Source organism: Hippoglossus stenolepis, chromosome 11, assembly GCF_022539355.2.
Source record: "Hippoglossus stenolepis isolate QCI-W04-F060 chromosome 11, HSTE1.2, whole genome shotgun sequence".
NCBI classification, from domain to species: Eukaryota; Metazoa; Chordata; class Actinopteri; order Pleuronectiformes; family Pleuronectidae; genus Hippoglossus; species Hippoglossus stenolepis.
This window is the reverse complement of record NC_061493.1, coordinates 8,583,571-8,597,025: the sequence shown is the minus strand read 5'-3', so window position 1 is coordinate 8,597,025 and position 13,455 is coordinate 8,583,571. Positions and strand designations below refer to the sequence as shown.

General features: G+C 40.6%; 2 protein-coding genes across 2 annotated transcripts; both read right to left on the bottom strand.

Moving 5' to 3' along the window:
* Positions 1–4,071: 4,071 nt before the first annotated feature.
* LOC118117873 (regulator of G-protein signaling 13) lies at positions 4,072–5,685 on the bottom strand. Its single transcript, XM_035170494.2, has 5 exons — positions 5,524–5,685; positions 5,380–5,439; positions 5,225–5,286; positions 4,962–5,128; positions 4,072–4,861 (listed from the first exon to the last, which is right to left on the bottom strand). Exons 1-5 carry the CDS (start codon positions 5,604–5,606, stop codon positions 4,676–4,678), a joined length of 558 nt encoding a protein of 185 aa, XP_035026385.1. The 5' UTR covers positions 5,607–5,685; the 3' UTR covers positions 4,072–4,675.
* A 5,075-nt stretch (positions 5,686–10,760) lies between these two features.
* LOC118117342 (regulator of G-protein signaling 21-like) lies at positions 10,761–11,895 on the bottom strand. The gene is made up of 4 exons (XM_035169499.2): positions 11,863–11,895; positions 11,569–11,653; positions 11,320–11,486; positions 10,761–11,050 (listed from the first exon to the last, which is right to left on the bottom strand). The coding sequence occupies exons 1-4, from the start codon at positions 11,893–11,895 to the stop codon at positions 10,874–10,876; spliced, it is 462 nt and encodes a 153-aa protein (XP_035025390.2). The 3' UTR covers positions 10,761–10,873.
* Between the last annotated feature and the right edge of the window lie 1,560 nt (positions 11,896–13,455).

Here is a 13,455-nt window from a genome sequence, read left to right as displayed (position 1 = left end):
TTTAATAATAGAACAACACATTGCTGTGTGTCACAACCAGCCCCCATCAAATTATCCACAGTTAAAAGCATTCCATAGGCTGTTGAAAGTCATCCACTCCCTACGTCACTTCGCTCACATTCAAGTCTGCGCTATTCTTAGACACAGGTCAAGTGGTCATGAGTTTCTTTGAGCAGTTTTGCTTTTTCTTTGCTGTTACTCCATCTTTCTTTCACAGTCTGGATTACCTCCTCTCCATCGTCATTGGTGGGACTTTTTATTCGGCTATTTTTTACTTTTACTTTCTTTACAATGCTGTGGATTTCAAAATGTTAGATCACATGAAATGAACAGCATTTTAAAGTGGAAGAAAAAGTTAAATGCCTCTTTATAGAATTGATGTTATAATTTGTTAGTATAATTGAAATAAGTGTGGTTGTGTATTTGAAACGGTGTTTTTAATGCCTGCGAAAGATCAGAAGTTGCAATATAGTCAAATGTGAGACATTTTAATATGAGCTCTAGAAAGTCAACATGCATTTACACTGGTATTTCTGCAGGTCTGTGGTTTAAAGTTCCCATCTGTAATTGACAGGGGAGAGAGAGAAGGTAAATTATGGATATTCAACTTCAATGTAAGCATCTTTGGGGACACATGAAGTAGAACGTAGGACAGAAATCCCCCGGCATCTAGACACTGGTTGTGGTTGGGGATCCAGATAAGGTGATGATGATTCTGCTGAAGACCGGAGGAGATTAGGCTGGAGGCAGGTTACGCGCGTCACTGAATGACGGCTGACTGCAGAAGAGAGGAGGAGGGATTCAAAGTTGGACAGCAGCCGCAAGATTGGCTGGAAGAGACTGTGGCAGAATCTGATCGGCCATTTAGAAACGTTCACCATCAGCTGATGAATTAGCATAGAGTGAGAGAATTGAGATTGATTGAATGGCGGAAAGTCTTCCTGATTGAACTTACGAGACACTGAGTCAACTGTCAGGATCAACCCATTTACCAAGCGTGGAAAAATGTTAATGTTTTTCAAAACCTGTTCACAAACAGTTAACAGGCTCAACACAATGGCATTTTCTGCATGCAGTCTGTCCTGCTTTCACTTTAAAGATAACATTTTAATATGACAATATAATAATTCCAGCCATGTTGACGGCGTGGCTCTAGGTCAGTATTGGTTCACCAGACTAAAATATCTCAACAGCTGCGGGATGGATTGCCATGAAACGTTCATGGTGCCAGGAGCATGAATGCTAATGACTTTCGTGATCACAAAAGAGTGCCAACAAAATATTGTCATGCGTTTTTGAGTGAATGCCTCAAAAACTATTGTTTGGATTATTGTATAATTTTGTACAGACATTAACAAACATTGGTGACCCATTGACTTTTTAACTTGCGTCACTATCTTGTCCAATCATTTGGTTTATGACCAAACACCTGCAAAAGTAAGACATCGGCCTCAGCTGTACGTAGCTGTTATTAACAAATGTTTGCATGGTAACATGTTAAGCTGTGATGGGGTACATCATGGTAAACATTATACCTGCTATCAACTTTGGTGTCTCTGTCACTGTGAACATATCCATATCATAGACTGGAAATATAGACGTTGCATCTCCACTTCCTCCCACTATTCAGAAATGAAGCCAAGATATTGTGGATACAAATGCTGCCAATCATGATGATAATGTCATTTTATAGGATCAAATAACTAATTAAAACCAAACTTACCAAAGTAGCACTGGAACACACACCAGTCTGATTTTAACTACAGTGAATTACAGAAACCATCATCAAGAAAAATGTATTTGACGTGTACTTCGACTATTTAGTCCACTAACATGTAGGAGGAATGGCTTATGACTTATACTACAACCAACCACCAGGTGGAGATTGAGATACATTGTCTTCACTTTTGGGGAACAGTCATGTCGTCCATCTTTATGTACAGTGTATGGGTAGCATGTTGATGCTAGCATTTAGCTTGAAGTAACACTGTGCCTATATATATATATGTATGTGCTTTACAGAGGTGTTTGCATTGCCCAGTCTTTATACAACTGTTCTGTATCCAACTCTCTGTGATGTAATTTCCCCTTTTATTTGTTCCTCTAAATAAATGTTGTAATACAAACAGACCTGATGTCTTTAAATGGTTTAAGATGAATTGTGATCCAACTGGTGACAACACCAGCATTTTTTTAACCTCATGTTTGATTAAAATAGACTTTTATCTGATGGACAATTTCCTTGATAAAACACTTTTCACCTGGGTCTGACACAGACCTGAAACAAAGCTTCCTTTGTTGAACTGGTCAAACAACATCACAGAGTAATCCAGTGACCTCCTGCCTCCTGCCTCCTGCCTCCTGCCTCCTGCCTCCTGACCCCTCCCTGACCTGTGTCCCATAACACACATGGCAGCTGTCAAATCTGAATTTTACTCTCAATGGTTGAGTCCTATATAGAGAGTAGATACCCTCAAAGTTTAATGTCAGAGATGTTCAGATGTCATATATATAATTTGATTGAGGATTGACTGATTAAATGCTTGATAACATGAACATCCTCTCATACTGTGTCCTCAGCTATTCAGTTTTTTTAAAAAGCATCTCATGGTCATATGACTGGCATATCACAGGACCATCTTGTTACTAAGGAACAGAACAGTGCAAATAAGGAAATGATGACTTGTCAGGCAGTGATCCATCCATGTCAGTTTAACACCTCAACTGCATCTGAAGAAGAAACCCCCACATAGTTAGAGTGGATGTCTCATTCTGCTGAAAGCTCTTTTGGTGAAAACACGCAATAAGTTTGGTGCCACAGATAATTTGCATCTTTTACAGTCTGAAAGCACAAACAGGGGTTGAGAGGCATATCTACTCTCGTTGTGTTTCCTCCTGTGTGCGTGCTTGCGCAAACATGCACAATTGAAATCGAAAGAAGATGTGGTGGAGCAATTGGGTCTTTACACTAATTTCTGTAACCCTTAGCAGACTGACATGTGATGAGTTCCCACGGATGGACTTCCTTTTGGGGTTTTTAGTAATGTTGTTTCAGATATCTGCTCTGGGCTTTTTGTGAAGGTGAGATTTGCAGGACTGATAAGTCAGGCTGAATGGTAAAACTAAGCCTTGAATGGCAGGATGAGCTTGAAACACATTCATAAGCATGAAAGGCTGATGTAAAAAACAGCTGTGTAGGTGGGAGGTTGTGTGAAAGTATATCTTATTCATGTAGCCCCATCTGAAGGAGTTTCAGTAAACTACACGAACACCACCACGTGTCATTACAAAACCACATTGAGCCTCGTAACATACAAGTACATTGCATCTAAACAGACCATAATGTAATGCTCTAGTGGTTCTCAAAGTTGCCATAACTTTGGGTAACTGGCACTAGATGTACAAGAAATATTCAACATTTAAATGTTTCTTAATGGTCACCAAATTTTCCCTGAAGGTCCAATGAGGAGCAGAAAGAATGAGATTCAAAACATTATAGGCTACATTTGATTATGTCACACATGTGAAGATTAAAGGGTAAGAAAGGGAAATTATACATTTTAGAGTTAGATTGGCACTACTGTCCTGTAAAAAGGCTAAATATGACATGTAAGCTACTTAGCTTAGCACAAAGAAATGGGGGATGCAGCTTGCTTGGGCCTGTCAGGCTTCATGTTGACAGTTCAGACGTGAGAGTGCTATTAATCTTATTGTTCCTCTGATTAAAGTTTGAGATTGAAAAACTAACACTGGCTCTTTTCTGTATTGTGTTAATGACTAATTAATAGTATTAATAGTCAGTATAAGTATTTACTAAGTTATCCTGGTACAGTGACATACTACTCATAAAAACTTTATGATGTTATGAAACATATTGTAACCACAAGTAGGTTTGAATGGGGGGGGAATTAATAAATTAATGAAAGAACTGGAGTGTAGGTTATTAAGTTCCTGGGATTTTAAGGAGACGTGAGTCAAAAGTTTCATCAACTGGACCTGGTGTGTGGTCTGATAAGAACATATTTTAGCCATTGCGAGACTCTACAATTCAAATAATGTGCTTAACACAGATTACAATTCAAATAATTATTTTTTTATTAAATATGCGCAAAACAATCTTAATATTCACACTCATGATGCTTTCATAACACTGTGGAGAGTAGCTTATAACAGATTATGTTTGTTGTGACATTACATAACAGATATTTTAGCGCGACAGCACAGACGACCGAATGTGAAAAACAGAAGAATCCACGCATAGATGCCATCTACTAATCTGTTGATTTAGTCACAACAACAAACTTAAGATGAGACGTTGTGCAAATGTAGATACCATCTCTTCAGTCTTGGGTGGAAGGTGTGTAACACATCCACTTCCTGGCATCTCTCACAGAAAGTCCCTCTCATTGTTATTGTATAATCACTGCATCTCTGGGAAGTCTCTCGCTTTTCTTTACAGGCACGATCACAACAGGTGCAACCGCAAAACATGGCCTCTCCGGCTGAAAAGGAAGGCATGAATGTGCTGAACATTTTGAATGTTTTCAATGCGTTTGGCTGTGGTCATCCCAAGACAAGCAACCACACACCATGGCTTTTCTTAGGTTGTCCAGAGTTGGTCTCAAGCTCACTGTCACAGCTTTGACAAATACAATGTCCCCAGTGTCTATGTTCTTCACATCTTCACTGTTCCCGGCGTGGAGTCCATTAGAGCTTTGTAAATGTCAGACTTGAGGAAACGTGGATAAGAGTCCCTCTCCATTAGCCCAAGCACAATCCTCTGTGCGTCATCGAAGCACGCTGTGGTGGGCGCCTTAATGTTCCACCTGATCAGCTCCCGGGTCTTGTGATCAATGTTAATCTGGAAGCATGAGGAAACATGATGAGGATCGATAAACACTAAAACATTAGCAGTGGTGGTAAGTACAGTATTGCAAAACTGTAAATCTCTCTGCGCCTACCTCTCTCGGAGCCTCGGCTTGGATGTAGCGTTTGAAGATCTTTTTGGCCCTCGACGACATCCTGAAGGACGACTTGATCTTCTTGTAGTCCTCACACACCTGCCAAAACTCAATGTTCTCGTCACTGAACTCGGACTTCAAGAAGGCCTGGAATATCTTCGTGCCATCTTAACAGGTAGGAACAATGAGCAGAAGTTAGCCAGTGTAAAGAAAGGACGCTGACAATGGAACCTAATCTTTGGACTGTGGACTGGGTAACTTACATTTGGATGATAGAAGTCTCTCGAGTGAAAGAGACCACTGGGACATTTCCTCAAAACAAAACCTGTAAAATAAGGGTAAAGTGTCACTCACACGTGGTATAAGTACGTCAACAGTTTGGATGTTTAGTTTCCAGGTTAGAGAAGTTTTCACTTACCCCTCGGTGCTGCCAGCTTTAGACGATCTACAGCGCAGTCGAGAGTTCAGGTTTCTTCCTCTGAATAAACAAACACTTATTTTATTGACGTGTTCGTTGGCACGAAACCAAAGCATTATGCATCAATTCAAATAAAATATTTACCTAATTATCCTCCTCTTCTTATCCTCCATGTCCATGTTGAGGTGCTGCAGCTCCCGTGGTGGTGATGCGACTACACTTGGCATGGCATCAGTGCTTTGTACGTGTGTGGCTGTTCGCTGAGTCGCTCCTAAGAACTGTGTTTGAGGAACCCGCCCAGCGGTGACTTATATATGTTCATCTGACGTGTGATGGGGGTTTGGCGGGTATCGTCACACGCCGTTCTGTACTCACCACAGAAAAAGAGGAAGCTGGGTATGACGCAGAGATGCACACCAACTGCAGCCATTCCTTTGTGCCTTTGCTACGCTGATATACCTGCATCATAACATGTTTGGTTTTAGTTCTGAGGATGCAAATGGGGCAGTGGAAAGTTCAACAGTAGATAAGCAAATGTTTTAGGCTCTGTCCCAGTTCTTCTCGAGAACAGCTGCCAGAAACCAATGTTTCTGATTTTGTGAATTAGATGCTGAGGCTATTTCAGCCCTCAACTGTACATAAATAACATCTGAAACACACGAATTAATGACGGTGGCAAGTAACACATTTTTGCTTTTACTTTTGAAAAGCCATAGGCATCACCATTCATAACTCCACCAAGGCCTAACAGTCCCCTGAAGCTACATGAAAACACATTTAAATTCCGTAGATCCAGATTTTTATTATTTTTCAAGATCCATAAGAAATCCACGACAATGTTGAAAAACACTCTGTCTCACAATGTAAAAGAAAGTGAAAAGAAAACCCTGGATCTGCCTGCTGATCGGGCTATTCCTTGGGTCATGACCCCCCCCATGTCATTGAAATGGGTTGAGTTGTTTTGGCATTATTTCTGTTGACAAACAAACAAACAAAAAGAAAACCTCCTTGGTGGAGTTAACTTGAATGGCACTCGGAGAACGTATCAACCTCCACCAAAGCTAACACCCTGTCTCACTATGTTGAAGAAACTGCCCGATAATGTAGATCCGCTCCATGTCCCACCCCTCCACAAAATTTCATGGAAATCACTTCTGTCATTTTTGAGTAATGCTACTGACATGACATAATAAAATACATCCTCTCTGAATTGAGGACACTCAGGGGTTTTAATGCTTCAGCCTAAACTCAGACGAGAAGACTGACATCACTCTCATGTCTGTGTGTTAATTATATACTGCAGACAAAGCCAGCATCCAGTTAGCCCGTCGTCTGTGGGACACACGCTTGACCAAGTGTTCTGGAAGTTTTCTGGAAGCTGGTGAAAGGAGAACTCAGGCAGCAGCTGATGTCTTATGCAGAAGAGTTTAATGTAGACTTGATGCATTAAGGAGACCAGAAGGTGGAACAATATACAAACGCTAACAGAGTAACATGAGCAGTTGTCACCCCCAAGTCTGAAGATGTCTCCCACAGCATCCCAGTATATCTCCCTCTGCTTGCGTCACCCATTCTAACAGCACATCCAGGAATGGCTAGAATTGCTGTCACTCTCTGTGTTACATGTAGGTGTTTGCATCCTATTGGATAGTTAAGCCTAAAGTATGCATAACTAAATCACATTGTGTTCTCACGTTTTGTCCCTGGTGAAATATGCAAAAGAGTTGTTGGTGCCTCTCTGTCTGGCACATCTGAGTTAGATATGAAAGTCGCTAAGCGTAGACGCTACAATGTGCTGTTGTTGGTCCTTTTATCTATAACCTGACCTTGGGTACTGCTTAGAGAGAGAAGGGAGTATGTGTGGAATTAGACAGGCACTATTCTCCTGTACAGATATAATATGTAATATACAATATACATAACATACAGTGGCAATTACAGTAATGTGTGAGAATGGTCAAAAATTCCTCAACAACGAGAACCACATACAAATTTCTTGAAGGATACCTGATTTACGATTGAGAGCAACTTAGCCTCAAACCTTTGTTGCCGTTCCACAGCAAAGTTCAGTATTTCCTTGGGTCAGTTGGATCTTCTTTTTCTTTCAATGGCTTGTCAGATGAATGCAATAATGTCTTGGTTTCAATGTATCAGCTTCCTGCCATTATTTGATCAGAGAGTGGAGGCAGAGGGGAAGTACATTCGGAAAAACTCACCCACCAGAACAACGAGACACTGTGGTTCCATGTTATGAATCTTAGACCACTATGTCGCCCTATGTATTTCCATTGAGGTCAGAGTGAGACACAGAGGATTTAATGTCAGCTCTCTGTCTCAAATAAAATAGATGCAAATGATTGTTTGATTCATTTCCCCTTTCATATGATGACATGATCTTTTAACAAAACAAAAACTTTCACCCCCCCGCCTGGAATTTTCTGAATTTTTACAAGAGGAACATAAAGAGTCCCAACTTTCAGTTTTCATTATGCTCGCTTTTATTAAGTTCATAAATGTGACATCTTTAGTTCCTCTGTTTTATCCCTCTCAGTGTTTTTTCCTCTCACAGTGATATCGCAATAGTCTGAACTTTCCAGGTTTTTAGGAGGAAATTATATATATTTTTATGTCTGATCATTTTGGGTGAAAAGCAAAACAGCTGGTAAACCAGATTTCTTTTTAATCAGCTCATCAAAATCTTAAAGATTAGTTTTTATTCCTGCCTCAGAAAGCCTTCATAAATTCTTTCCACACATCTCCAGTGGACTTATTTACCGTGACAACTGTTTTCACTAAAAGACAGAAATGTCAACCTGCTGATGGCGCTAGAGGTTAAAGTCGGGGGTCCATATAGGTCGGATTCGTCCTCTGGGGATCATGAAATGTAATGACAAACCATTCACAAGATGTTGAGATATTCTGGAAGTGCTGGACAGATGGACCAATGGAAATTCAGTATCATCTTTAGGGCCATGCAGCAATGTCGCTAAAACCAACCTGTGGCGATTAAGTCTGAAAAGGTTGTTAACTTTCCTCCGACAATTTATTTCAACAGGGTAGTTTGCTGTTTCTCTTTTCACATGTTTACTATTTATTTAGTAACCTTTCAATTTGTGGTTTCTTTGATTCACCCATATTTGACCTAAATGTCATTCCTCAGTCTGATTTTGTGTTTTAAATAGATGGTAAACAGACTGTATTTAGACATTTATCAACTTGAAAAGGCTTTACAGTACAAGCCGCATGCACCCAGTCACCTACACCACTTCTATATGCAGCGCTTTTTCTATCACTCTAAAACAATTTGGCATTCAGTATCTTGCCCAAGGTTTGGTTTGGATTGCTAAACTGGAGGAGCTGCAGATCAAACCAGCGACATCCTGGTTAGTGGACGACCTGAGGCACAGCCGCCCCGTGCTGATGTTCACTGTTCACTGTTTAAACTCTCTTTTAGATGATTTTCATTGTGAAAACATTTAAAACAATTGTCTGCTGAAAGGCAAAAGAAAAACATAAAAACATGTATATGTACATGTGGCCATAAATAAAAACAACAATGTATTTAAACGTAAGATATCAAAAACAAGCTTTGTAAAACTCTAAATTGATGTGTTTAGTTTAACAAAATGCAGATATTTACATTTGAAGTAAAGTCTATAACGAAAGCTGCTTTTGAGCCTGCTCTGTTACACTGTCTATGCTAATGTTTTGCTCGACAGGAAATGTTTTGTGACAGAATGCAGCTGTTGCTGTGGTGACAGAAACATTATCGCAGATGTTTTATTTATCGGTTGCAACAGCCATCTGTGAGTTTCCTCCATCAGCCGTTATCGCACAAGTACAACTTTGCACAGTTTCAGTCATTTTTATATCGTCCTCACTTCCTGCATGCAACGTCTTGTGCAGTTACAGTCTGAGTGTGCTTTGCTACCAACGCAGGTTGAACAAGGTTTGTCAAGCACTTTTTTTTTTTTGTACAGTACTCGACAAATGTAACCCTCCTCCCACAAAGAGTCGAGCGAAACCAGTGTTGTCTCCGTTAGAGGAAGTTGCGGTGAACTGTCTGCACAACACGGAGCAGCTTTTGCCAAACATGTGAAACACCTCCTAAAATAAATCCCCCGAACATTTAACACCAGCTACATAAACAGAATAGAGTGTGTGTCTAACGCCCAGGCGTCACAAGGACAAACCACGCTGTGCCTACTTCCACTTTCCAAACAAAAAATACAAACACATGACACAATTAATATGTTAAAGTTTGTGCAAAATGGAGCAATGTTTTGGGAAGTGAATGCCCTATGTTGTTTCAATTTAAATCCTATGCATTCATGAGTTAAATCCCTTTCTGAATCTGAACATGAAGTCTAATCGCAGTTTGAAAAACCTTCTGCTTTCTATTGTTTGCATGCTTTTTGCATTCAACATATCCTAAATAGAAAAAGATAAAACAGCAATGCTATCTCACGATGCTGCCTAAAATTCTGTATGACACAACCTACACTAATCTCATTTTGAAAGGAGATTTACATCAAGCCCAATGAGCTTAGTGGGAGAGGCTTTTACATTTCATCAGATCCAAAGTTGGGACTTAAATCCTCTCAGATACTTTTCTCATGATGAACAATCGTACCCACCAGCATGAGAGCACACTAAGATGCAACCACAAGCACAGACCTAGTCCTCCCGGCCCGTGTCTGCCACATCAAGCAGATTTAACCCGAGGCCGGTTTGATTCATAAAGTTGCTGTTGTTGTGCTTTGGCTGGTTGCAGACATACACTGCACAAAGAGGAAGTTGCTTCACAAGTGACGTTCTTCACTGTACCTCTTGCATCGGTACGTCTTCTTGTTTACATGATGGTTGAGGGACTCTGTTGCCATCTGCTGTCTACGAGGCCAACGACCATGTCGCAGTACAGACGACTGTTCTCTGACAACAACAAGGCTGATTTGCATTATATTCAAAAGGACTGCACCCAAATGTCATTGGACTGAATGTATTTAGTTTTTAGATGTTTAGATATCAAAAAAAAATAATACAACAACGACAAGAAACCATTTAATAGAACAAGCAACTGAGGCAGAATTTCTACAATACACTCAATCAGAGAATATGATAATGTAGATTTGCATAATCAATTAGATAAAGCGTTGATAATACTTCACAAAAAGGGAATTATTTTTCATTTCTAACTTCACGGAGAGAAAACAGATAATCAGAGAAGAATTATGTGCACAATATCTTTAAAGATTTTGTTTAACCTTAACATAATTAAAGAGATAAAGTATAATACAAGCCTCAGATTCTCTTGAGCTTTAACTGTCTACTGAATCACACAGGTAAGGGGAAAGATAGCTCTGCTACACATTAGGGTCCGGATTGTATGGCATAAACCCGTTATCCACACTGAAATGAAAGAGCGCCGCAGCAGATCAGAGTCGGAGATGATTTCGCTGTCAGGCTGTCATTTTTTTTTTTTTTGTTTAAACAGTCACCTTGAATCAGTTCTCCTCAGGAGTCCTTGATAAATATCAGATTTCAGGAACCGGGGGTAACAATCCCTGGCCATCAGGCTGTAGATGAGCTTCTGCGCCGTGTCGAACGAAGTCAGGGTCGGCTTGGAGATGTTCTTCGTTATGTTTTCTCTGGTACTGCAATCTATGTTGATCTGGAAACAAACAATTTTGCCCAGCGGCATATTACAGCAAGTCTTTTCATCTTCATAATGTTCTTTGGGGTAACAACTTGAGTGCCTTTAAATCAAATCCCCGCACTTTTACCGCCACAAAAGGCACAGACACACAGCTTTATTGCAGCTACTATATCACAATAGGCTCACTGAATTCAAATTACAAACAATGACCATCCCGGTGCACTGCTCCAATTTGAACCACTGATATTCTGGCTTTTTTTTTTTTAAACCTTGCAGTGAATTACCTGTCGGGGGGCTTCTGTTTGGACAAACTCTGAGTAGATCCTGTTTGCAGATGAGATCATCTCTGGGACTGTCTTGGTTTTCTTGTACTCCTCACAGGCGAGCCAAAACAGTATGTTCTCCTCGCTGTACTCCGACTTCAGGAACTCCCGCAAAGCTATCTGTCCGGCTGGGAAATCGCAAAGGTAAAAAGTGCATATTCAAACAAATGCCTCTCTGTGTGTGTGTGTGTAGTCGGAGGAGACTCTCACCTTTACAACTGAGGACTTTGTCCACAGACTCACTCCAGGTCTCAACATCCTCCAGCGGATCCTTGGGAAAGCAGCACAATCTACCCTTGAAAAGAGCATCAAGATCAATCACTAGCTCAGTTATCTGTGAACTCGGCACGCGGCGGCGGCGGCACCTCCAAACCAGACTGGCAGGCCCATTCATTAATCATTTCAAGTATGTGATAGGTTTCCAGATGACCTGTAAACATTCAATTTAATGAACTGAACATCCCCAGTTCACAAATAAAGGCACCATGCAAAAGTGTGACTTACAGTGAGTGAAAAACCCCTTGGTATTTTCCACATGGCTGCTGTCTGTAAAAAGGTAAAGGCCCAATAATCAAATATGCAGTAACTCACTTTATCGCCATCTCCTCGTCCTCTACGAAGGGAGACAGAGATAAGATCCTGCTAGACGGAAGATGGGGTTGGGATTGTTTGGAAATGAGGGAGTCAAGTGACTGTACAAATCTAAATGCCCCCCACACACACACCCTACATGGATGGAATATATGGAAATCTGTATGCAAAGTGTTGTTGTTTCTGGGGAAGACGGGGCACCCTTCCATGGCTGTCACACGAGCAGGACCAGAGAGCCCGGCTGTGATTAAAGCTGACCTCATCTCCTAAACAGTGGTCACGACTAACACGGATGTGACAACACAAGGTGGAAGATTAACCCGAAGAATAAATTGGTGAATCTAATCATGATATATTCAAGCCATATTCCTAATATTCCTAAAAAATCCACTTGATGTCTTCATGACTTTATTATTATTCAGCCCAGCAGTGAGGAATATAAATTATAGTGGCGACGCTGGTAACAGATTGTGCTTCTGTGGTAGAGAACGACGTGTCATATCCAGGAAATATCCTGACCATAAACAAATAGCCACAAACAAATTCACTATTAAGGAAAAGGCTTGTTCTCCTGCTATTTGCATGGCTGCAGTGTTCCTTATTGGCACTGATTTGTTAATATCCACCCATGCATCCATTATATAAAGGCTATCGCTTTATCCTTTGAGGGTTAAGGCAGGTCCCGGCCAGGTCACCTCTCATCACCTGGCCATCATACAGAAACAACAATTCACACCTACGGACAAACGAGAGTCTAACCTAACCCCAATCTGCATGGCTCTGGACTGTGGGAGGAAGCCGGCGTACCTGGAGAAAACCCACAAGGACACAGGCGAACATGCAAACTGGATTTGTTAATATGCCTCACACATTACCTCCAGTTGACTCAGGTGACCACTGACACTTGAAACAGAAAAGTTCAGATTTGGACAAAAAATTCTCATCCATAATTTAGCCAACCTCTGGCGCGACAGAGAAGTAAAAGGCAGCAAAACTCATATTTGCTCATTTGCACATGACTGAAGCCCCATTTAGCTTAAACTGTTTTTTTTTCTACAGGTCAAGGTTTACTGACTTGATTTCAATCCCGTTTAAGAGTGTGTATGTGGGTAATTTTTCTCTCTCACTTCAGTAATACTCAAAGCTGAAAGTACGCTCATTTTTTTCCCCGGTGAACTCATCCCATTAGTTTATTTGATCTTTAATTGTGTCATTATACGTCTTTTTTATGCTAGGTGTGAAATTCATGGTTTTTCATGTTAACACCAATATTGAGGCCTATTGGGAGCCACCACAATGACTGAACAATGCACATGGTTAAGTCATCAGGAGAGCATGACCCCACAAAAGTACATTAAATGGGTTGTTGTAAAGTACGCCACAGGTAGGTGCTGTATGTGTATTACAGATCCTCATCGTGTAATTATACTGGGGTTAAAATGCCAATACATACACAGCACAGTTCTATTCACTCCTAATTTCAAACCAATCAGAATAGGGTTGCAG